At 42.5% G+C, this 25,253-nt stretch overlaps 1 protein-coding gene across 2 annotated transcripts in view; it reads left to right on the plus strand.

The window, feature by feature from the left end:
* The window catches only part of LOC138672179 (nuclease SbcCD subunit C-like), a 135,018-nt gene that overhangs the window by 86,232 nt on the left and 23,533 nt on the right, over positions 1–25,253 (plus strand). For both annotated transcript variants that reach the window (XM_069760192.1, XM_069760190.1), the window contains 2 exons: positions 2,267–2,389; positions 7,403–7,535. In XM_069760192.1, the coding sequence (XP_069616293.1) occupies positions 2,267–2,389; positions 7,403–7,535 (256 nt within the window). The remainder of the gene's footprint in view (positions 1–2,266; positions 2,390–7,402; positions 7,536–25,253) is intronic.

Below are 25,253 nucleotides of genomic sequence, written 5' to 3' on the forward strand. Positions count from 1 at the left end.
ATTTATGTTGCCATTTCCATGTGTGGCCCCACCATTATTCCCTAGCTAGATGACTGCTGTCTTGGGGTCATACTTGATTCAGATCTTTCCTTCACTGCCTATATCCAATCACAGGCTCGCTCATGTCATCTACACCTCAAAAACCATCTCTTGAATTCGACCTTTTTTTTTACCTTTGACTCTGCAAAAACTCTTACAGTTGCTTTTATTCGTTCTTGTCTGGACTATTGTAACTCTCTACTAATCAGTCTCCTTTCAACTAAACTCTTCCTCTCCAATCCGTCCTGAATGCTGCAGCCAGGATCATATCCCTTTCCAACAACTACACAGATGCCTCTACCCTGTGCCAGTCATTGCACTGGTTACCCTTCCGATACACAGTTTAATATAAACTTATCACTCTCCCACAAAGCGCCCCATCCTTCAGCACCACCCTACATCTCCTCCCTTGTCTCAGTCTACCACAATACCCGTGCCCTCCATTCTGCTAATGACCTAAGAATACCATCCTCATTAATCTGAACCTCCCATTCCTTTCTCCAAGACTTATCATGTGCTGTGCCAATTCTTTGGAACACACTACCCGGGACATTCCAATTAATCCCCAATAACCACTGTGTTTTAAGCGTGTCCTAAAAATGCATTTCTTTAGAGTGGCCTATCGCCTCTCCACACGTCTAACTATCCCTGCTTTTCTTATGCAAAATTTCCTTCCTAATCAGGACGCTTGTATCATCTGTTCCCACACCCTCCATCACTTACTAGCCCTCTGTGTCCGCACACAAAGTGGTTGATGACTGGTTCATGCAGCATTACATGAACACCCTATGTATTACAGTATAGCTGGTCAAAACAATGAAATCAATTGTTACTATCCACCTTTCCTGTCTCCCCTATTTCCTCATAGATTGTAAGCTTGCGAGCAGGGCCCTCATTCCTCTTGGTATCTGTTGATATATGTGATTATTGTCATTCTTTAATGTATTTTATTGTCTGTACAAGTCCCCTCTAAAATGTAAAGTGCTGCAGAATATGTCGGCGCTATACAGGGCCGGCTCCAGGATTTTGTGGGCCCCGGGCGAAAGAGTCTCAGTGGGCCCCCCCCCTTTAACACATACCACGATTCATGATCACATATAACACAGCCATGTAGTATATAACACAGCCCATATAGTATATAGAACAGCCATGTAGTATATAGCACAGCCCACGTAGCATATAACAGCCCATATAGTATATAACACGGCCCACGTAGTATATAGAACAGCCATGTAGTATATAGCACAGCCCACGTAGCATATAACAGCCCATATAGTATATAGCAAAGCCCGCGTAGTATATAACACTGCCATGTAGTATATAGCACAGACATGTAGTATACAGCACAGCCCACGTAGCATATAACAGCCCATATAGTATATAGCACAGCCCACGTAGCATATAACAGCCCATATAGTATATAGCAAAGCCCACGTAGTATATAACACACCCATGTAGTATATAGCACAGACATGTAGTATACAGCACAGCCTCCCTCTCCCCAAGAATGGCCCCATAGTCCAGTACTCACTGTTATAGTTACAAAAAAAACACTCCTTACCTCTCAACATGCCCGCGCTGCTCCCTGCTCCGGTCTCGGCGGCTGCCGCTGCACTGCCTAACACAGCAAGTGCACGATGACATCATCGTGCACCTGCAGCGGCAGTGTCAGAGGCAGAGAGGGGAATGATGGGAGAGGGAGCATCAGGTGACGCTCTCTCCTCCATCATTTGCTTTGAACTTTACCAGCAGACGCCGGTATAGTTCAATGCAGTGGTGGGGAGTTGGCGCTGGTTACAGGCAGGCCCCCCTGCCTCACAGAGGCCCCATAGCGGCTGCTAATGTGCCGCTAGGTGAGGGCCCCAGGGGGGGCGGGGGCCCTAAGCAGCTGCCTGCCCCTAACGCCGGTCCTGAATGGGCCCCCTGTCTCACCAGGGCCCCGGCACTTGCCCGGGTATGCCAGGTGCTGACGCCGGCCCTGGCGCTATAGAATTAAAAATGTTTATTATGTTTATATATAACGTATTTGGAAAGGTATGTATAATACGGAATATACTGAGTTCTTTCTGGACATTTCTGTAACTAAATAAGCCTGCATTTATAGCTGTGGCCCTGAAGCCTGATGGAGACCAAATTGCTATCCGATGAGTAATAGGTGGACTTACACAAAATTGTCTTTAGTCATCTAATTACTGCATTAAGGTAATTTAGACTGTGATCATTCCAGGTAAATATGAAGAACGTTTTACACTTAACGCTTCACCATTTTCAATGGACAGTGAAAACACTGAGATTTTGATAATGGCTCCTGAAGATGGTTTTCGTAAACCTGCTCAAACACATGTCCTTGGTAAGTAAGTATGCCGTACTAAAGAATACATAGTGCATAAAATACAGTGTTGTTTATAATTACACAATGGTGGACATTGTATAACATGTCATATACATGGGGAATGATCTTGTATCATAACAGATCACAAAACAAAATGTAGAAAATTTTGCAAATTTACATTTTAAATTTGCAAAACATTTGCAAAATTAAACAAGAGAAAATGAAGCAAATGACCATCCAGCCTGCAGAATAGGTGGCATCACTTTATTGTCAGAGAATCTTTGCACTTCATTAAGACCAATATTGCACCATTACCACCGACCTATTTCTGCTGAGATGCTGCTACAGCAGCTTCCGCTGTTCATTGCCCTGACATGGCCATTCATATTTCACAGTGTGTATAAATGTCTCCAGGTTTCACCTTACCTTGCGACAGCTTTCTGATAATAATAATCTTTATTTTCATATAGCGCTAACATATTCCGCAGCGCTTTACAGTTTTGCACACATTATCATCGCTGTCCCTGATGGGGCTCACAATCTAAATTCCCTATCAGTATGTCTTTAGGTACCGTCACACATAGCGACGCTGCAGCGATACCGACAACGATCCGGATCGCTGCAGCGTCGCTGTTTGGTCGCTGGAGAGCTGTCACACAGACAGCTCTCCAGCGACCAACGATCCCGAGGTCCCCGGTAACCAGGGTAAACATCGGGTAACTAAGCGCAGGGCCGCGCTTAGTAACCCGATGTTTACCCTGGTTACCATCCTAAAAAGTAAAAAAACAAACGCTACATACTTACCTACCGCTGTCTGTCCTCGGCGCTCTGCTTCTCTGGTCTGGCTGTGAGCGCCGGGCAGCCAGAAAGCAGAGCGGTGACGTCACCGCTCTGCTTTCCGGCTGACCGACGCTCACAGCCAGAGCAGGAGGAGAGCAGAGCACAGCGCTGGAGGACAGACTGCTGTAGGTAAGTATGTAGTGTTTGTTTTTTTACTTTTAGGATGGTAACCAGGGTAAACATCGGGTTACTAAGCGCGGCCCTGCGCTTAGTTACCCGATGTTTACCCTGGTTACCAGCAAAGACATCGCTGAATCGGTGTCACACACGCCGATTCAGCGATGTCTACGGGGAGTCCAGCGACGAAATAAAGTTCTGGACTTTCTTCCCCGACCAGCGATCTCCCAGCAGGGGCCTGATCGCTGCTGCCTGTCACACTGGACGATATCGCTAGCGAGGACGCTGCAACGTCACGGATCGCTAGCGATATCGTCTAGTGTGACAGTACCTTTTGGATATGCCTAGATACAGATCTACAGATACAGATCTAGAAGCTGACAGTGACACACAGTATTATATACATTGTATCACCTCTGTAAAATGCACATCTGTAGCTACTATCTGCATCAGTCAAGGCAAAGCCTCCCCTCAAAAGAAAATGTAGTCGTGCTTAACCCTTAAAGCACATAAATACGTTTTTGGCGTTTTCCTCTGCATTCTGCTGTTCGTACCTTTTTATTTTGTTTTTTTCAAAGTTTTTGGAGAATGAGTTGTAATTTATGTCATACCATGTTTTGTACATTAGCATTTCTAATTTATTTTTCTTTTCATCATAAAGGATGTTATAAATTAATTGTAGAGGCTTTTATGGGCATTTGATTTTTTTTACATTTTCTTTTTTTTTGTTAATTCCATAATGAAGATTTTTATTTAAATTATTATTTTTTACTTTACTGTACATCTGTATCTATATGCAAGTACAGTAAATGAGTCTTTGTGTACATTCTGGATGACAGGACGAGTATGCACTTCATGACGTGGCAACTGACTGCAGCTCATTATGATTACACCCCCCTAATTAGTCATTAACTGGTTGAATGGAACTTTGAAAATGAATACACGAAAGGAATTTTGAATGTTACAGTTTGGTGAGTTATTATCACCTATGTAACATCTGCCAGCACCTCTACATGGTTCCCCTCCTCCCACCATGTGGGGATGCTACCTTACTCACCACCCTGGCAGCAGCAAAGTCCTCATCAGCTTCCTCTGTGCATGTCGCCATGTGTTCTGACTGCATGCCTAGTGCGCGCACTCCCCTGCTCATAAAGGGGCAGCGCACTCACATTGTAAAATGCGTGAAACAGTAGGGGTAGAACTGAATCCAAGACAGATTAAGTGGGTAATAGCAACTTGGGATATCTTAAAAATTAACTCTTATTGAGTAATTTAATAAAAAGACTTAACCCACACAAAAACAAACAACATATAAAGTGCAAACGTTCCAAAAGTGTCATATCAAGGAGAACGGTAAAAAAGTAGCAGATTACCACTATCGTACCCAAAATAGATAGGGTGATAGTTTGTAAGCAGGTTTCCTTAGTAATAATGATATGGTCCTATCCCAGAGCAGCACAGCCAGTTCCCTTAATGAGCGTAAAGGAGTAATGGATCTGCGACCCATACGAGGAATGGCCTCCATTTAGGCAAACCAGCCAGGTACAAACAAATATATGTATATACTAGATACCATATAGGCTCATAAAAAAACAGAGCTATGACGTATATATTCAAACAGGTCCAAATTAAACAGCAATCATACAGTTAAGTCCATATATATTTGGACAGAGACAACATTTTTCTAATTTTGGTTATAGACATTACCACAATGAATTTTAAACAAAACAATTCAGATGCAGTTGAAGTTCAGACTTTCAGCTTTCATTTGAGGGTATCCACATTAAAATTGGATGAAGGGTTTAGGAGTTTCAGCTCCTTAACATGTGCCACACTGTTTTTAAAGGGACCAAAAGTAATCGGACAGATTAAATAATTTTATATTTTACATCTTGTAAATGGCCCTCAGGACCCAGTGCAGGCTAACCTGTAGCAAGAACAGATGAACAGATTACCAAATCAATCATCACATTAACAGGACATTCTTGACAGAAATAAGATGTAAAATATGAATTATGAAATATAGAGTATGATGTCAGATTAGGAGAGTCTTCAATGGCGAAAAAAGGGACAAAAACTATTAGAACTAAAGGTGAGTAAGAGGGACACGACGGATGCTTTGAAAGTGAGAAGAAAAAGGGGGGTGATCTATAACAGTCCCTATTACAATGCTGGGGTATGCAAAAACTACCTAACACGGAGGTTGGCACCCTATTAACTTGCACAATGACACCCCCACTCAATGGAGGCTGTCTCTAGAGATATCTAGCCCTATTTACACACTAACCTAAAGGAAAGAAGAGTAAGTTGCTCATTGAGTCAATTGGGACTCATGGTATGCAGGTCGAAAATCCATTTTGTCTCCCTTTGCAAAATAAGTTTATCCCAGTTTCCTTGGCTAAGCGGTGGGTAGATCCGATCTATCCCCATGAGGGGAAACATGGTATCTACTATATGCATATATCTGTTTGTACCTGGCTTGTTTGCCTAAATGGAGGCCATTTCTCATATGGGGCGCAGATCCAGTACTCAATTATGCTCATTAAGGAAACTGCTGTGCTCCGCGATAGGACTGTATCCTTATTACTAAGGAAACCTTCTTACAAACTATCACCCTATCTATTTTGGGTACGATAGTAGTAGTCTGCTACTTTTTTACCGTTCTCTGTGATACGACACATTTGGCACGTTTGCACTTTATATGTTGTTTTCTTTTGTGTTGGTTAAGTCTTTTTATTAAATTACCCAATAAAAGTTATTTTTTAAGATATCACAAGTTGCTATTACCCACATTGTAAAATGCCCCCAGCTAACAGCTCGGAGGCATTTAGTTAAAGTAATCACCTGCAAGGTGCCTCCCAGTAAATAGCTGGGGGGCATTTTGTATAAAAGGCACCCTGACCAATAGGGAGGTGCCTGAGCAACCCTTATAGTCAATCTTAGTGGTGTTAGTATGTGCCACTGTGTGCTGCCAGGTCCCCTGTTCTTTGTCTGTTAAAGTTATTCCCTTTTCTTGTGTCTCCGTTGGCCTAGTATAGTTTGATTGTGTTCCTGTGACCGCTTTGGCAGTATCCTAATTTTGAAATGGTGTCTGTAGCATCTATACCTGGTCTTCTGGTCCCAGTGCGGCCAGTCCTGTTTTTGTTGTCTTTGGTCCTAGTGCGGCTAGCTCCAAAGCTGTTTCCTGATATCTACGTGTGTGAACAAGAACCTATCTTCATGATCCAAGTTGTCTGTACAATCCGTCCGTCTCCGTTACCTGCTTGCCGATGACCCCAATCACGTCTCCCCATGTCAGCGAACCCATCCCCTGGGATCAGCAGCTGCAGTACTGGTGCCTGCCTAGGAGTGGTATCTGGTGGCTAACTGCAGCCCATTCTGTCTCCACCATCAGAAGCTCCAGTGAACACCAGATAGCCACTTAGTTATGCACCTTTCTAGGCAGGGCCAATGTGCAAGAAAAGTTGTCTCCAGCGACCACAGGAGATATGATTCTTAAAACTTGACATTTATTTATCATCATATTAAAAAGCACAGATATGCAAATATGAGCAATCCCAGTGCAAGGAATGAATCCTACATGTTGCAACCTACACGGTCTTATCCATGATTAAAACTGTGTATGTTGAAACATGAAGGATTCATTCCTTGCAGTGGGATTGCTCATATCTGCATATCTGTGCTTTTTAATATGATGATAAATAAACGTCAAGTTTTAAGAATCATATCTCCTGTGGTCGCTGGAGACAAGTTTTATTGCACATTGGATTTCTATACCGCCGGGACCAGGGCGGCTCCGTGCGCCGATGACCAGCCAAGGAACCTGGACATAACGGGGTGAGCTGAACATTTTTCTTTTTATATATTTCTAAGCAGGTCCGGCCATGTGACACAGTGGGTCCACGAACTACATGTGCACCACCTGCAGGAGTGACAACTTAAAGTTACAATACAGACATGTATTGGGAAAAATGTGATTAATTAAGGTTCTGTCATATTACTCGACTATGACAATTATCTTCATTGTTGCAAGACGTCTAAAAAAATATAATAACCAAATAACATTTCTTGCAGGTGATGAAATACAGGAGCTCAGTGATGAAGACTTATGTTCTGAAAAGCAGAACCAAGATATTGTTCTTCCTATCTCTCCACACGCAAGAAACACATTTGGAGCAACTGTGAACAAATTAATTACTAGCAAAAGGTAAAGGTGGAAAATATAACTGATCCTGTAACTTTAAGGCTGATTGTAAATCTATAAAATAATCCAAACTATAACTGGTCATTACCTTTCTGACCAAGAAAGCACCCTTCTAACATTAATTAATAAAATAGAACCTACCAAATACATGTTAACAAAAATATGGTATTATGTTTATGGAAGTCATGATAGGAAACGACTACACAGCCATTTTTGTTCTTATTGCAACTTCTACATTGATTTAATGTTCATTCTGCCTTTACAGGATGGGCAGCAGCAGCTTAATGCATATACTCTACAATAGGTGCTGTGTTCTCAACACATGACCATTATTTGAGCATGTCATTATTGAATGGAGAAATCACCCTTTTGTTTATGGTATATCCTATGAGTGTTTTGTCCCTTCTGTACTCCTGGTCTAGTTCTTTCCAACATATGATAAAGGGCTTTTCCCACAAACAAAGTACATTTTAAACAAAAGATCCTGGAATAAGTTCCACAATTTGATATTAAAAAAAAATGTTCCTGTGCTGAGATAATCATACAAATTTGCCCCTGCTGTGTACTGTGTAATGGCTGAGTCTGACTGCACAGGAACATGGTCTGATCATACCACAGCTACAGGGCAGGTGAGGAAGCAAAAGAGAGTATACAGACAGGACAGCACAGGATCACAGCTGATTCTTTTTGTGAGGCAATACATTTCCATGCTTTTTTTTAAGAAACCTTTTACCTCAAAAGCAAAATCACCTGTGTTCTGTCTTCATACACGTTGATACGGTGTGTGATCCAACATACAGCATAAACCACTTCTACCCTCCAAATAAGCAGACTGTTCTCTGTAGTCTAACTTGTTTATTGGTAAACAGGTATTGCAAATGCGGTAAAACTATAAGAATACAAATGACATAAATAAGTATTGGGCCAAATAATAGCACAGCTGACACTTTACAACTAACAGAGAAAGTATACAGTATGATGCAACTTGTGTATATAACTACATACAGTAAGTCTCTGATAATACATTTCCTATTTACTGGCTGCCATACAGTAAATCACATTCTGTACAACACTATATTACAAAAACAGAGGTAACAATCTTACCGGATAAACTTAACCAGGATGGCAAGTAAGTGAGATGGTTCCAGCACAGCACATGAGCACGTGTGTCCCAGGAAGTACACAGAAAATAATGGAGTTTCCCTCTCCCAGCATACCTTGGTACAATCTCACAATGCAACACTCTAATTGTTACTAAGGCACAGATTATAAATTTAATCACCACTAGATGGTGCTATAACACAGCAAACCAAACACTATAGTACTAAACTTCAATGCAATACGAGCCACACTGTCCTTACTGGAATGGACAGAACACTCCCCGCTTGGCATCAACTGATGCCACCTACAGCTCTTTTGGCGAAAACAGTAAGACAAGTTCCGCAACTGGTCTGAGGAATAATCTACTCTCCCCAGACTTGCCTACTTTGACCTCGACCTTACGCCCCTTCCCGTCTTTGCTTGGGAATATTTTAGTGATGAGGCCTAATGGCAACTCATTGCGGCGAGACTGGCTGTCTTTCATGAGAACGACATCACCGGTTTTGATGTTTGGTTTGTCGGCCTGCCACTTCTTCCTTGGTTGTTAGGTGGAGAGGTTACTGCTTCCTCCATCTGTCCCAAAAGGTATTGTCTTTAGTTACCGTACGTAGAATGGATACCTGAGGGCGGATTTCCTCATCTGCCTCTGGATCCACCAGTTCAAAGGTGTTTGACCCGTCAATGTATGGCGTCGAGCACTATAAGAATGTAGGGCCAGTAAACCAGGTTGTGTCCTTAAGGTGTCTTGCTTCAACGGATCTGGTTGCGTGGTCCGCAGGATTGTGGTGTGTGGACACATAGTGCCACTGTTTAGGGTAGGTGGATCTCCTGATCCTTAGCACCCGATTGCTGACATAGAAATAAAAGCGACGAGTTTCATTGCCAATGTACCCCAGCACTGCCTTGCTGTCAGTATAGAACTCGACTTCTTTGAATTCCAGGTTGATTTCTGTCGAGATAAGCTCAGCTAACTCTACCGCTAGCACAGCTGCACAGAGTTCCAGTCTGGGTACTGTGTGTTCACGGAGTGGGGCCAGTTTTGTCCGGCTCATAACAAGCCTTACATGGCATTGTTCGTTGATGTCGGTAGTTTTCAAATACACTACAGCTGCAATTGCTTTGGTTGAGGCATCGCAGAAGATGCAAAGCCTTTGCATCTTAACTTCTGTTGATGGCACAGAAGCATATGGTCGTGCCACGTAGAGACTTGACAGGGCTTCTAAAGAGTTCTTCCATCTTACCCACAAGTCTCTTTTCTCGCTGGGAAGCGGATCATCCCAATCAGACGACTCTTGGGTGAAGTCTCTCAACATCATTTTACCTTGGATAGTTACAAGGGTTACAAATCCCAGAGGATTGTACAAGCTGTTTACAATGGACCGGATGCCTCTACGCATGAAGGGTTTCTCTTCTTCACTGATTTGGAAGGTGAATGCATCCTTTTCCACAAACGATCTTACATCCAATCCATACTCCGCTTCACCCTCTCTGGCTGAATGTCTAAGGCCATAGATAGCGACAGCAGGGGAGGGGAGGGGCTGTTCCCGAAAATGTGTACCTTCATACGATTTTCCACGATATCCTTGTAGGGGTCATTATCGCGGTACCAGAAGAACCTCTAGTAGTTTTTGTTCTTCTTTAGCAAGGAAGCAGTGAAACATCTGTTGTATGTCGGCCATAAATGCTACTGCATCCTTGCGGAAACGAAGAAGTACTCCCAGAAGTCTGTTATTGAGGTCTGGACAAGACAGAAAGACGTCGTTTAAAGAGACACCTTCGTATCTGGCACTTGAGTCAAATACCACTCTTATCTGACCTGGTTTCTTTGGATGATACACGCCGAAAAGAGGTAAGTACCAACATTCCTCGGAATCTTAAAGTACAGGTGCAATTTCCGCGTGGCCACTCTGGAATATTCTCTCCATGAAGGTAAAGAAGTGTTCTCTTGTTTCTGGTGTCTTCTGCCGTTTGCGTGTAAGGGAAACAAATCGACTGTAGACAAGTTATCTGTTGTTGGGTAAGTGTTGCCTCTGTGGTTTGAATGGTAAAGGTGCGACCCAACTCTTTGATTCATCTCTTACTAACTCTCGATCCATGATGTCCAAGAACAGTCTGTTCTCTATGGCCGTTGCTACCTGGTTCACAAAGTAAAGAGGGGCTGACAGCACTCACTCTACTGGAGTGCCCGTTTCATGTCCAGGGAACCTTCCTGGATATTCCAAGACCATCCAACATCAAATGAACAGCGCTCCACTCAGGTGTAGAAATCTTCAAACGGTGCTTTATTTAGCCATGATACAGCAACGTTTCGACCATAACTTGGTCTTTTTCAAGCATACAATACAGCATACTGGGCTGTCTTAAATAGTGTGAATGCCACACAGTGCACCAATCACTACTAAGCACCACCCACATAAAACAATTTACAGAAATAACACATATAACAGACATCAGATATAAACATATGTATTATCAATCAGCGTTCGCACATGTAGCTCATAAATAACCATAATAATAAATATAAAACAAAAGATCTCCCCGCTATTCTACCCAATACAAAGGCTCCTTTATTTGAATCAACGTCCCACGTCAGATGCCTGAGTTTACTGCCGGGTCACTCACCCATCTGGAGTGAGGCGCGCCTGCGCGTCTGCAGGGTAGCTCTGTCCTGATCTGCCATTTGGGTTACCTTAATGATCTGGCTTGGTTATGTTCATGTGGGGTGGCCGTGTGGTGGCGCGTGCGCACTGTGTAGTGTGGGTGGGCCTCTACTCTGGTCATGTGGTGGGGGCTCATCCGATGCTCTGTGCGCCTGCGCTCCCTGCATCTCTGCTGAACTTGAGTGACCCGGCAGTAAACTCAGGTATCTGACGTGGGACATTGATTCAAATAAAGGAGCCTTTGTATTGGGTAGAATAGCGGGGCTATATGGATTATGTGTAGTGATAGGATGTTAGACTTCTTGGCGCCGATATTCTGGATTGGACTTCACAGCACCTATGACGATATGTGCACAATGCGGCTGATTTGCTGGTGGTCCCTATGGAAACGATTATGCATGAAGTGGATTCGCTGACCATGAAATAAACAAAAGGGGAGATCTTTTGTTTTATATTTATTATTATGGTTATTTATGAGCTACATGTGCGAAGGCTGATTAATAATACATATGTTTATATCTGATGTCTGTTATATGTTTTATTTCTGTAAACTGTTTTATGTGGGTGGTGCTTAGTAGTGATTGGTGCACTGTGTGGCATTCACACTATTTAAGACAGCCCAGTATGCTGTATTGTATGATTGAAAAAGACCAAGTTATGGTCGAAACGTTGCTGTATCATGGCTAAATAAAGCACTGTTTGAAGATTTCTACACCCGAGTGGAGCGCTGTTCATTTGATGTTGGTTGCTACCTGGTTGTCTTCTCTTGTCCAGTGGAAAACTGTGCACCCTATATGATCTTGCTCACCATCGCATGCATGGTCTTCACAGGAAGATCAGCTAACAGACAAGGTGGAGGGGCGTTGTGTGGCAATTCTTTTATCTGGAAACTGCTCTCGCATGGCTGGAAGAGAGGCGGACGTCCATTTTCGAGAGTATTGGTGAGCATGTTGTTGACTGCTGTCGGCCTGTATGCTCCACCCAAACAGACGTCTCCCACAATGACCCATCCTAGGTCAAGTCTCTGAGCATATGGGGCATTTTGTGGGCCGTTAATCTGTCCTCTAACCTTGTGGACCTGTAGTATGTCTCTTCCGAGGAGTAAGACGATTGGAGCCCCTTAGTCCAGTTCCGGTGTCAGGTGAGCTATACGTTTCAAGTGGGTATGATGAGCTGCTACCTCTGGTGTAGGTATCTCAGACCTGTTGTCGGGGATCTGGTTGCACTCCAGTATAGATGGCAAGGATAAGCAGGTTTGACCATCTATAGACTCTACTTTGAATCTGGTCGCTTTCCTCCCCGCCGTCTCGACAGTACCTGCACATATCTTCAAGGAGTACGGAGAGCAAGGAACAGCAATGTTGAAGGTGTTGAAGAGAAAGGACTTGGCTAGAGACCTGTTGCTCTGATCATCCAAGATTGCATATACCTTGATTGCCTTATCCCGTTGGCTCGTTGGGAATACTCTGACAAGACAGATCTTCGAGCAGGATCTTCCTGCTACAAGTTCCTTGCAGATCTCTGTACACTGAGAAGTGGCCACTGGGGTGTCTATGTCAATGTCCATCTGTTTTTCGGCAGACTCTTCTACTTGCGACGATACCCCTGAGGGTGGTCCAGGGTGTAAGGCCGTGTTGTGCTCCACACTACTACATTCTGTGCATTACACACTGGTTTCACAGTTCTTGGTGAAGTGTGAGGTCGTCGCGCAGCATCTGAAGCATATCTTGTTTTCCTTTTGGAAACTCTTACGGTCTTCTAGAGACTTCTCCCTGAAGGCTCTACATTTTAGTAGAGGATAAGGTTTCTTGTGTAGGGGCAGTGTTTGCTGAGATCCTGAGGCTTGTCCTCTTCTGGAGAGGACTTACTTGCCCTGTAAGGAAAACCTGTGGAGGTAACATTAGTTTTGTGGACTGCCACTGGTGTTTTACAGGGTTTTACACCAGAGGCAGTGGTACATGACATAGTGATATCGAAACTGGGGTAATTTCTAACTTTAGCCTGCTGAGCAACAAAGTCTACAAACACCCTGAAAGAAGGAAATGGTACCTTATGAGTCTGTTTGTAACGGGTCCCGTGACTGACCCACTTTTCTTGTAAGTTGTAAGGGAGCTTTTGGACAATTGGGTTGACACCTCTGGCGGTGTCCAGGAATGCCGCCGTGGTAGGTCACCTTCTGCCTGAGCAGCATGTACCTCCATTAACAAGTCGCTCAGTTCTCTGAGCCTTTGATAACCCTTATTTGCTATCTTGGGAAATTCATCAATTCTTTTATACAAAGTATTTTCTATAGCTTCTATTGACCCATAACATTCTTGGAGTCTCTCCCACATCATACGAAGTCCTGTGTGTGGGTACTTTATGTTAATGTTCCTGATTCTTTTGGCGTGTTCAGCTGACTCGTTTCCAAGCCACTTTACCAGTAGATCTAACTCTTCACTACTGGAAGGATCCAAGTCTCTGATGGCGTTCTGGAAGGTGGCTCACCATGCTCTATAGCTTTCCGCTCGATCTGTGAACGTTACAAGTCTCTTGGTCACCAGCTCCCGGCAGGTAAAGAACTTTGAAAAGTTCATAGTGGTTGGGTCGGTGCCGACATGAGCTGGTGTGCTGTTGTCATGCGATGTGTGTGGTGCATCCTCATACCTGGTAGGAGCTTCTGGCTTAGGAAAGTCTGTATAAACCCGTTCCGAAGCTAAGGGTGTCCCTGTCAGTCTGGGAGGAGGCCATACTTTCTGTTCTGTAAGACGGTAGTGGTGGTCGATGTCGTTTCGCAGTGTACCTTCATGCTTCCAGTACGGCATTTGGAGGAAGGATCTCTGGTAATCTGTATAGGTTGGTTGGTGTAACGGATCAGAGTTATCGTCTATTCTAGGATATTGGTGGACATATTCTGAGACGCATTGAGCTGGGTCCTGTCGATCAAGGTCTGGTCCACGTACGTCACTGTCTCGGTCAGATTCAGGAAACTCCACGGCTTCTAAGAACTCAGCTTTGGCTATTGCAGCTGCTGCTTCTTTTTCAGTGGAAAGCCTTTCCAAAGTCGCTCGCAGGCGTGCCGTATCTGCATCTCTATCTGCTTGCAGGCGGGCTGTATCTGCGTCTCTATCTGCTTGCAGGCAGGCTTTTTCTGCTTCTCTATCTGCTTGCAGGCGGGCTCTTTTTCCTTCTTGCTCTGCTTGTCTTAACTTTAACTGCATCTCTTGTGCAGTGAAGGAGGCTCTTACTTTCGCTGCCTCGGCTTCTGCACGGGCGAGGGCGGCAGACCTTTTTGATGACGACTTGCTAGAGCGGCTTGTTTGGGACCTCATCCCGAGTGAAGATGCTCGACTTGCAGACATTTCGTGTCTGTTTGCAGACTGTAGGACGTCTCAGAGCGGGTAGAAATAAACTTCAACGTGGACTGAGACGTGTCGCTCTTGTTGGGCTGCACTCTCGGTACTTGTGACTGTATGGCGGCCGCTGCAGTATCTGCAGGCAGTGCGGTGTGGTACAAGCGGCTGCATAAGTGGTATTTGCTGTCGCTGGCACCTAGCCTCTGTTTTACTGTTCTGTCTTCATACACGTTGATACAGTGTGTGATGCAACATACAGCATAAACCACTTCTACCCTCCAAATAAGCAGACTGTTCTCTGTAGTCTAACTTGTTTATTGGTAAACAGGTATTGCAAATGCGGTAAAACTATAAGAATACAAATGACATAAATAAGTATTGGGCCAAATAATAGCACAGCTGACACTTTACAACTAACAGAGAAAGTATACAGTATGATGCAACTTGTGTATATAACTACATACAGTAAGTTTCTGATAATACATTTCCTATTTACTGGCTGCCATACAGTAAATCACATTCTGTACAACACTATATTACAAAAACAGAGGTAACAATCTTACCGGATAAACTTAACCAGGATGGCAAGTAAGTGAGATGGTTTCAGCATGTAAAGAAAGTACACAGAAAATAATGGAGTTCCCTCTCCCAGCATACCTTGGTACAATCCCACAATGCAACACTCTAATTGTTACTAAGGCACAGATTATAAATTTAACCACCACTAGATGGTGCTATAACAAAGCAAACCAAACACTATAGTACTAATCTTCAATGCATAATACGAGCCACACTGTCCTTACTGGAATGGACAGAACAACCTGCGATCCCATGCTGTAATGTCTGTATACTCTCTTTTGCTTCCTCCCCTGCCAAGGAGATGAGGTATGATCGGATCCTGTCCCTGTACGGTCAGACACAGCCATTACACAGTACACAGCAGGGGCACGTTTCTAAGATTATTTCAGCACAGGAACATTTTATTTAAACACATCCGATTGGGGGAACTTATTATTATTCAAAGATCTATTGATTTAAATTTGATTAAAATTAATTTTTCTAGTGAGAAAACCCCTTTAAGAAGGGGTAATATTCTTTGCGTTAGTGCAATACTTATATACAGACTTAATTGCTAGCTTCATTCGCTGCTGCTTAACCCCTTAGATACCACTGTGAATCTCCGACAGTGGAATAAGTGGTTTGTTCTTGGGATGGGGGATCAGTTTATGTGCTTATTGCCCTCCCATGATGCAATTGAGGAATGCTGATGGGTTACCAGGACAGTTGGTTGCCACCTGAAAGCCCAATCACTACCATCTTAGTGCTTCATAGGAGATCAATAATTTCACAAGTGATAAAGTAATGACAGGTTCAATCCTTCCACTAGTTGGACTAAAACGATATGAAATATTTAGTTTAAAAATGTAAAATAATTCAAAAACTAAGTTTATATTATCCCCAATCTTAACCCCTTTCTGACCTCGGATGCAATAGTACATCCGAGATCAGATACCCCGCTTTGATGCAGGGCTCCGGCGGTGAGCTCGCATCAAAGCCGGGACATGTCAGCTGTATTGAACAGCTGACATGCGCCCGTAATAGCAGCGGGTGAAATCGCGATTCACCCGACGCTATTAACCAGTTAAATGCCGCTGTCAAACGCTGACAGCGGCATTTAACCGGCGCATCCCGCCAGAAATGAGCGCATCACCGACCCCCTCTATGGTTACTGATCCCGGCTAGCTGTGAGCGCCACCCTGTGGTCGGCGCTCATAGCACACCTGCAATTCAGCTACATAGCAGCGATCTCATGATCGCTGCTATGTTGCAGAGGCGATCGAGTTGTGCCAGCTTCTAGCCTCCTATGGAGGCTATTGAAGCATGGCAAAAGTAAAAAATAAAAAGTTTAAAAAAATGTGAAAAAATAAAAAAAATATGAAAAGTTTAAATCAGCCCCCTTTTGCCCCATTCAAAATAAATCAATTAAAAAAATCAAACCTACACATATTTGGTACCGCCGTGTTCAGAATTGCCCGATCTATCAACAAAAAAAAGGATTAACCTGATCGCTAAACGGCGTAGAGAGAAATAAATTTGACATGCCAGAATTACTTTTTTTTTGGTCGCCGCGACATTGCATTAAAATGCAATAACGGGCGATCAAAAGAACGTATCTGCACCAAAATGGGATTATTAAAAATGCCAGCTCGGCATGCAAAAAATAAGCCCTCAACCGACCCCAGATCATGAAAAATGGAGACATTACGGGTATCGGAAAATGGTGCCAGTTTTTCTTTTTTTTTTTTAAGCAAAGTTTGGAACTTTTTTTCACCACTTAGATAAAAAATAACCTAGACATGTTTGGTGTCTATGAACTGTAATGACCTGGAAAATCATAATGTCAGGTCAGTTTTAGCATTTAGTGAACCTAGCAAAAAAGCCAAACAAAAAACAAGTGTGGGATTGCACTTTTTTTGTAATTTCACCGCACTTGGAATTTTTCTTCTCGTTTTCTAGTACACGACATGCTAAAACCAATGATGTCGTTCAAAAGTACAACTTGTTTTGCAAAAAATAAGCCCTCACATGGCTATATTGATGGAAAAATAAAAAAGTTATGGCTCTGGGAAGGAGGGGAGCGAAAAACGAACACGGAAAAACAGAAAATCCCAAGGTCATGAAGGGGTTAATATAAAGATTAAAAAAAGCATCATCACATCCATAAATGTCCAGCCTATAAAGATGTAAAAATTGCCCCATTTTCATTTTTTGGGCACCGGTTTCCCAAGAGAACTGCAATAAAATCTTATACAAAAATTGCACATACCCCCAAAAAGTACATTTAAAGCTATATCTTCCCCCTCCAAGTGGTCATATAGTTCTGTCAATAAAAAAGTAAAGTAGTTATGGTTCGCAAATTATTTTTTTTTTGCAAAGTTCTGAAGTTATTTAAACCAGTAAAATATATAAAAAAAAACTGAGTTTGGTAATGGTTTAATCATACCGATTTACAGAATCATCAGAATAATATAGCGAAGACACCTTTACTGAACAATGAAAAGCTAACCCCCCCACCAAAAAAATAAAATAATGAAATTGCATTTTTTTCACAATTTCACCTAAGTTTTATTTTTTTTAACTACTTTTCTGCACATTGATAAAATGAATGAAATACTTCATTCCACAACTTATCCTGCAAAAAAATAAATCCTTTTATAGCTATGCTAAAGGTGACCACAAAAGATATGGCTCTTGAAGCAATGAGAGGAAAAACAAAAGTGCCAAATCAAAATTTGTCTCAGAGGTTAAGCAACATTATTTGAAAAGTTGCACATTTTTATATTTCATACATATTGTAGCAATTATAAAATTAGATGCAAAGGTTAACAGAAACGTATAAGATAATGTTCATGCAGACCCCTTCCTAACACCTGACATATTGGTAGTTCATATATTGGGTCTCCTTGTATGATGCTGGCTCAGGAGCTGAGCCTGTATCATACCCATCATCTGCTTCTGACATAACTGAGTCCTGATTTAGCTCAGTCCACTGCTAGCCCCTTAATTACATTTGTTACTCATTGATCGTGTCATGTAAAGCACAAGGTCCAGGGTGCATCTTTTCACATGTCCATGTCCGAGATGCCAATAGGTTACCATGGCAGCCAGAAGCCAGCTGTCTGCCATGACAGTACTCTTGCGAATAATAGCCCACATTGGGCTTAATAGGAAACTGTGATTTTGTAGGATATACTGTGGTATTGCAGTATATATTACAAGCCCTCATACAGCTATGGCAACAGAAACATTTTAACGTTATATCTCATACTTTTATGTACAATACAGGTGATAAATTATTTCAATAACAAGCTGTCAGACATGCCTAAATTTACATTTAACATTTTTTTTTAGGTATTTTGTTTTCACACTTTACCAAATTTGACGTTAAATTATTTCAACTTTACAGATTTTTTTTTTTAATAAACTGCCAAGTACAGTCAATTAACACTTGGTATTGTACAAGAAAAAAAAAGAAACTAAGTTAATTAACGAATAATAAATCTAGTAAAAAAAATAAAAACTTTACAGGATCATGAGTGGGAGACTGTTTCCTTGGAACTTCTCCCATGCATCTTATGCTTCATTGAATATCTGTCTGGAATCTGTCCAATCTGCTGTCTAACAATTGTATCACTTGTAAAGTGTTTATAGCCGTCTTTGCATAATGCAGTAGTGATACCCTGTCTGTAAATGAATGGAGAAATCTGATTTCATGAGATACATAATTCTTAGATTTTGAAAAACATAAATTCAGTAGTTTTTAACTACTAACATAAGAGATTTTCACAAGAGTGTACTGTCAAACAATGAGCTATTTTTTTTTATAGTTTTTAAACATAATTGTTGATGTTTTAATTGATTGGTGATTTAATTTTCATTTGTCACTCTATAAAATGTAAATCCAGAAATATTGCAGTTTTCACACTTCCTATTAAACCTTTCAGCAGGCTGACACTTCCTTTCCTGTTGCGATAATTTCTCAGTGATGATCTTAGAATTATTACAGGCAGGACTTGAATTAAAAGTTTTGCTTTTATATAGATAACAAGATCAATCATTCGCAATGACCTCTGTGCAGACCACAGTGCATGGCTAGAAAACACATAGAAGTCAATAAACATCTTCAGACTATTGTCTCTATGGCCCACGTGGCTGCTGTAAAGCATATCTTTAAATTTTGTTTACAGAAGTTCAAGTAGCATGACTACCCCTATAATTGTGTTAAGAAAATAGAATAAAAATATAAAATCAGAAAATAAAAACCCCATAGATACAAAGAATAGGTTATCATGGCCCAAAACACACCATCTTGGTAATTTTTACCAAAAGGCTAAGCAATTCAAATAACACGGTATACAGACATCTTCTTTAATCATTTATCCCAAAATTTACATGGGGTAAGTATAAATGCAATTACCATATTTTTCGGACTATAAGACACACCGAACCATAAGACGCACCCCAAATTTTTAGAAGGAAAATGGGGTAAACAAATTAATGCGTCAACTAGAGGTCCGTCTTACAGTTCTGAATTCAGCTTACCCGAGGGAGAACGGCAGCGCTGGTGGAGCCAGGGGGTGTTTGAGTGGTCCGGCGATGATATGGCCTAGACTATTGCGCAGGTTCGGTGGTGCGGGGCTCTGGTGACATTTTGTGAAAGCCTGGAGCCCCCGCAACCTGGATTCCAGTCTGGAGCAGCAGGTTCGGTTGTGCAGGGGGGCTCCGGTGACATTTTGTGAATGCCCGGAGCCCAGACTGGTTCGGCAGATTCGGTGGTGCAATGGGCTCCAGTGACATTTTGTGAAAGCCCGGAGCCCTGGCTCTTTTATTGCCTCGATGCTGTGGCCTCTGGGAAAATGGCCGCCGGAGATGGCGCATGCACAGATTGAGATCTCGGCAACGAAACCTCAGAGCCAAGATTTCAATCTGCGCGTGTGCCACCTCCGGTGGCCATTTTCCCGGAGGCCAGAGTGATTTCTCAGGCACAGATTGAGATCTTGTTCCAAGATCTTGGGAGATGATATCGCGGAGCTGAGATCTCAATCTGTGCATGCGTCGCCTCTGGTGGCCATTTTCCCAGAGGCCACAGCATCGAAACAATAGAAGTGTAGGGGCTCCGGTGTTATGATCTGGTGGCCTAGGAGCAGCATGAGACGTACTCTGGAGAAGGTGGTACCTGTACTGACCGAAAACCCTGAACTTATCACAGCAACTAGAAGTAGCCGTGGGATGTACCTAACACTCCCTAGACACCTCGACACAGCCTAAGGACTAACTTCCCCTAAAGATAGAAACGGGAAAACTATCTTGCCTCAGAGAAAATCCCCAAAGGATAGGCAGCCCCCCACAAATATTGACTGTGAGAGGAGAGGGAAATGACATACGCAGACTGAAATCAGGATTTAGCAAAGGAGGCCATTCTAGCTAAAAAGAAAGAATAGTACAGAGTACTATGTGGTCAGTATTAAAACACTAGAAAATATCCACCACAGAAAATACAAATCTCCACATCTGACTAAAGACATGGAGGGAATATCTGCATCTCCAGAGATACAGCTTGGCTGCAAAAAATCCTTACACAGACAAAGCTGGACAAGACAAAACATGAAAATGCACTGAACTATAAGGCCCACAGCATGTGGACAGCAAAAACAAAGCCAGAACTTATCTTTGTTGAAATGAACAGCAAAACAAGAGAGACCAGGTATGGATGTGAATCCTCCAAAAACAATGGACAACTGGCACTGACTAAAGGATCAAGTGGACACACCTGATAAATGCTGCGATCCAAAGACAGCAGCACTACCACTCATAACCACCGGAGGGAGCCCAAGAGCAGAATTCACAACACTCCGGGCTCTCACAAAATGTTGCCGGAGTCCCCCCCGCACCATTGCTGAACCTGCCGCACCTGGCTCGGATAGGAGCAAGATCATCGCCCAGCAGCATCGGACCACCGGAAGAATCGCTGCCACCACGCTAACTGTAAGTACATTCTGACAATAAGAGGCACCCCTGTTTTTCCCCAAAAAAATTTGGGAAAAAAATGCATCTTATAGTCTGAAAAATACAGTACACATCCACCAAATTCACCATTGTGATCAAGACACAAGTTTGGTGTCAATGATCATCTTTGCTCAGCTGAGCCAACAATATGAACAACAGAGACACTTCTTGACAGTGAAGGAATCCTCACCTGTAAGGACGTTTCAGGGATCCTACAATTTAGTTATTATTAAGGGGAACTAGGTATAGGGATGAGCGAGTATAATCGTCGGTATTTGGTACTCGGCGAGTAATGATGTGCTCGCGGTACTCAGAAAATAGCGAGTATTTCACTACTCGCCTCGTACTATTCGGATCTCCCCCGCCCAGCATATAGGTGTATATATACACTGCTCAAAAAATAGAGGCAACTCTTAAACAACAGAATATAACTCCAAGTACATCAAACTTCTATGAAATCAAACTGTCCACTTAGGAAGCAACACTGTTTGATAATCAATTTCACATGCTGTTGTGCAAATTGAATAGACAGCAGACGGAAATTATTGGCAATTATCAAGACACACTCAATAAAGGAGTGACCACATCTCAGTAGCAATGCTTTCTAGCTGATGTTTTGGTCACTTTTCAATGTTGGTTGTGCTTTCACACTCGTCATGAGACACTCTACAACCCACACAAGTGGCTCAGGTAGTGCAGCTCATCCAGGATGGCACATCATTGCGAGCTGTGGCAAGGTTTGCTGTGTCTGTCAGCATAGTGTCCAAAGGCTTGACGTGCTACCAGAAGACAGGCAAGTACACCAGGAGACGTGGAGGGGGCCGTAGGAGGGCAACAACTCAGCAGCAGGACCGCTATATCAGCCGTTGTGCAAGGAGGAGCACTGCCAGAGCTCTGCAAAATGACCTCCAGCAGGCCACAAATGTGCATGTGTCTGCACAAACGGTTAGAAACCGACTCCATGAAGATGGTCTGAGTGCTCGATGTCCACAGATGGGGGTTATGCTCACAGCCCAACACCGTGCAGGATGCTGGGCATTTGCCACAGAACACCAGGATTGGCAAATTCGTGACTGGCGCCCTGTGCTCTTCACAGATGAAAGCAGGTTCACACTGAGCACATGTGACAGACGTGACAGAGTCTGGAGATGCTGTGGAGAGCGATCTGCTGCCTGCAACATCCTTCAGCATGACCGGTTTGGCAGTGGGTCAGTAATGGGGGTGGCATTTCTTTGGAGGGCCGCACAGCCCTCCATGTGCTCGCCAGAGGTAGCCTGACTGCCATTAGGTACCGAGATGAGATCCTCAGACCCCTTGTGAGACCATATGCTGGTGCGGTTGGCCCTGGGTTCCTCCTAATGCAGGACAATGCCAGACCTCATGTGGCTTGAGTGTGTCAGCAGTTCCTGCAAGATGAATGCATTGAAGCTATGGACTGGCCTTCCCGTTCCCCAGACCTGAATCCGATTGAACACATCTGGGATATCATGTCTCACACCAACCACCAACATCACGTTGCACCACAGACTGTCCAGGAGTTGGCGGATGCTTTAATCCAGGTCTGGGCGGAGATCCCTCAGGAGACCATCCGCCGCCTCATCAGGAGCATGCCCATGCACTGTAGGGAGGTCATACAGGCACATGGAGGCCAAACACAACAGAACATCATTTCCTTGTCTTGAGGCATTTCCACTGAAGTTGTACCAGCCTGTAATTTGATTTTCCACTTTGATTTTGAGTATCATTCCAAATTCAGACCTCCATGGGATATTATGTTTAATTTACATTGATAATTTTATGTTTTATTGTTCTCAACACATTCCACTACCTAATGAATAAAGATTTGCAACTGAAATATTTCATTCAGTGATATCTAGGATGTGGTATTTTAGTGTTCCCTTTATTTTTTTGAGATATATATATCATTGACACACACATATATATATATAGTTATATTTCATAGAGCGTTAGGTAGCAGAAAAGCTGGTAATTCAATTGTTGGCTTCTGCATAATCATTGCAGAACCCGACAGGATATGAGACATGGTTTACATACAGTAAACCAATGCATATCAGTTATATTTTTATATGACCCTCACTAATAATAGTAGTATGTGTGTAAAATTTGGGAGCTGTAGGGGTTAAATTAAAGGATTAATTCACCGAAAAAAGTGGCGCAATTTTCTCCGCCTGAGAGGGAAAGCCAGTGACTGAGGGCATATATTAATAGCCTAGAGAGGGATCCTGGTTATTGGCCCCCCAGCTAAAAACATCTGCCCCCAGCCTCCCCAGAAAAGGCGCATCTGTAAGATGTGCCTCTTCTGGCGCTTAGCCTCTCTCTTTCCCCTGCCCTGTGGCATTGGCATATGGGGTAATAAGGGGTTAATGTCACCTTGCTATTGTAAGGTGACATTAAGCTGGGTTAATAATGGCAAGGTGTCAATAAGACTACTATCCATTAATAATCCAATAGTCTGAAAGGGTTAAAAATACACAAACACGTTAAGAAGAAAGTATTTTAATGAAAGAAACACACACGAACTCTGTAGTGTGGGAAAATATTCAGAAACTTTCCCACGCTACAGTTCATATGAGTTCATGCGCCAGGAGGCGGAGCTTCGGTGACGGCAACGCTAGTCACCGAGGCTCCGTTCCCTGCATTTCATTCATTCTCCAATCTTTTAGAGCCGGGAGCAGCTGCATTAACAGTGCTCCCTGTTGTAAATGTATTTAACCACTTGAGATGGATTTACATCATGGGACTGGACTGTACAGCGGACAGGTATGGGATATCATTGCTTTTTTATTTTGGATTTTTTTTTTTACAGAAGAACGAAGGCTTTGGATGGATTGAGTGTACAATAAAGATGTACTTAAAACCTGAGTGTTTCTTTTATTAAAATACTTTATTCTTAATGTGTGTATTTTAAACCCTTTCAGACTATTGGATTAATGAAGGATAGGTGTCTTATTGACACCTCTCCATTATTAACTAGGCTTAATGTCACCTTACTACAGCAAGGTGACATTAACGCCTTATTACCCCATATGCCAATGCCACAGGGCAATGGGAAGAGAGAGGCTAAGTGCCGTAATAGGTGCATGTTGTGTGTCAATATGGGTCCAGCAGACAATTATTCGCATTTTCCATTGATTAAGATTGGACTCGCTATTCGTACCGAATACCCGAGTATTACGGTATACTCGGTACGAGTATAGCGAGTCCGAATATTTCACTACTTGCTCATCCCTAACTAGGCAGTATCCAATCCAACTTTGGGCACAAAGATTTCAATACAGGGTTTATTAGCTGTAATACATCTAAGGCGGTTTATTTTCTCAAGTGCCTACGTGGGTTGGGGTACATAGGTCAGACATCTATTGAAGTTGACCTCACTAAAGATCAGTGAGCTTTTAGATTGTATGAGAAAAGAATGGAGAAATAAGAAAGAAAAAAAAGAAGTGGGGGATAAGAATTTAAGTGAGACCTCTTTTGAAAGACATTTTTGGAATGTAGACATGGGGTTTCTGATCTCAAATGGATGATGTTGGAGGAAATTAATATGGAATATAGTAGGAGGATTAAAAATAAACTATTACAAAGAGAGTTGTATCGTATTTTGTTTATTAGGGACCTTGACCCCAAAGGGAATGTATGAAAAATGTAGTTTCAACATTTTTTTTTTAGTAAAAACAAATACATTTAATGCATATGTAAAATATGAGAATATTAAATAGGGTTATTTATCATGTCCCATTTTTTCTACCTAGAGGTTTCTTTATGATGTATTTATTAGCTTACTGATGTTTATTTTCTGCAATGCGCTTTATTGATGTGTTTTTTGATATATTTCATTTACTTTTGTCTTAATTATAACTACAGCAATTTTGATTGTAATGATCATGTGGTGTATCCTTTATAAAGGTAGGAAAAGGAGTAGAATTACGTGTTTGAAAATTCGGCCGATCTCTCGGCTGAGAGAACAGGATCATCTACACCGGCATGATCTACAAAGATAATACTTACTTATTAATAGTCGATGATTATGCTGCAGGACT

This window comes from Ranitomeya imitator, chromosome 3 (assembly GCF_032444005.1).
Source record: "Ranitomeya imitator isolate aRanImi1 chromosome 3, aRanImi1.pri, whole genome shotgun sequence".
NCBI classification, from domain to species: Eukaryota; Metazoa; Chordata; class Amphibia; order Anura; family Dendrobatidae; genus Ranitomeya; species Ranitomeya imitator.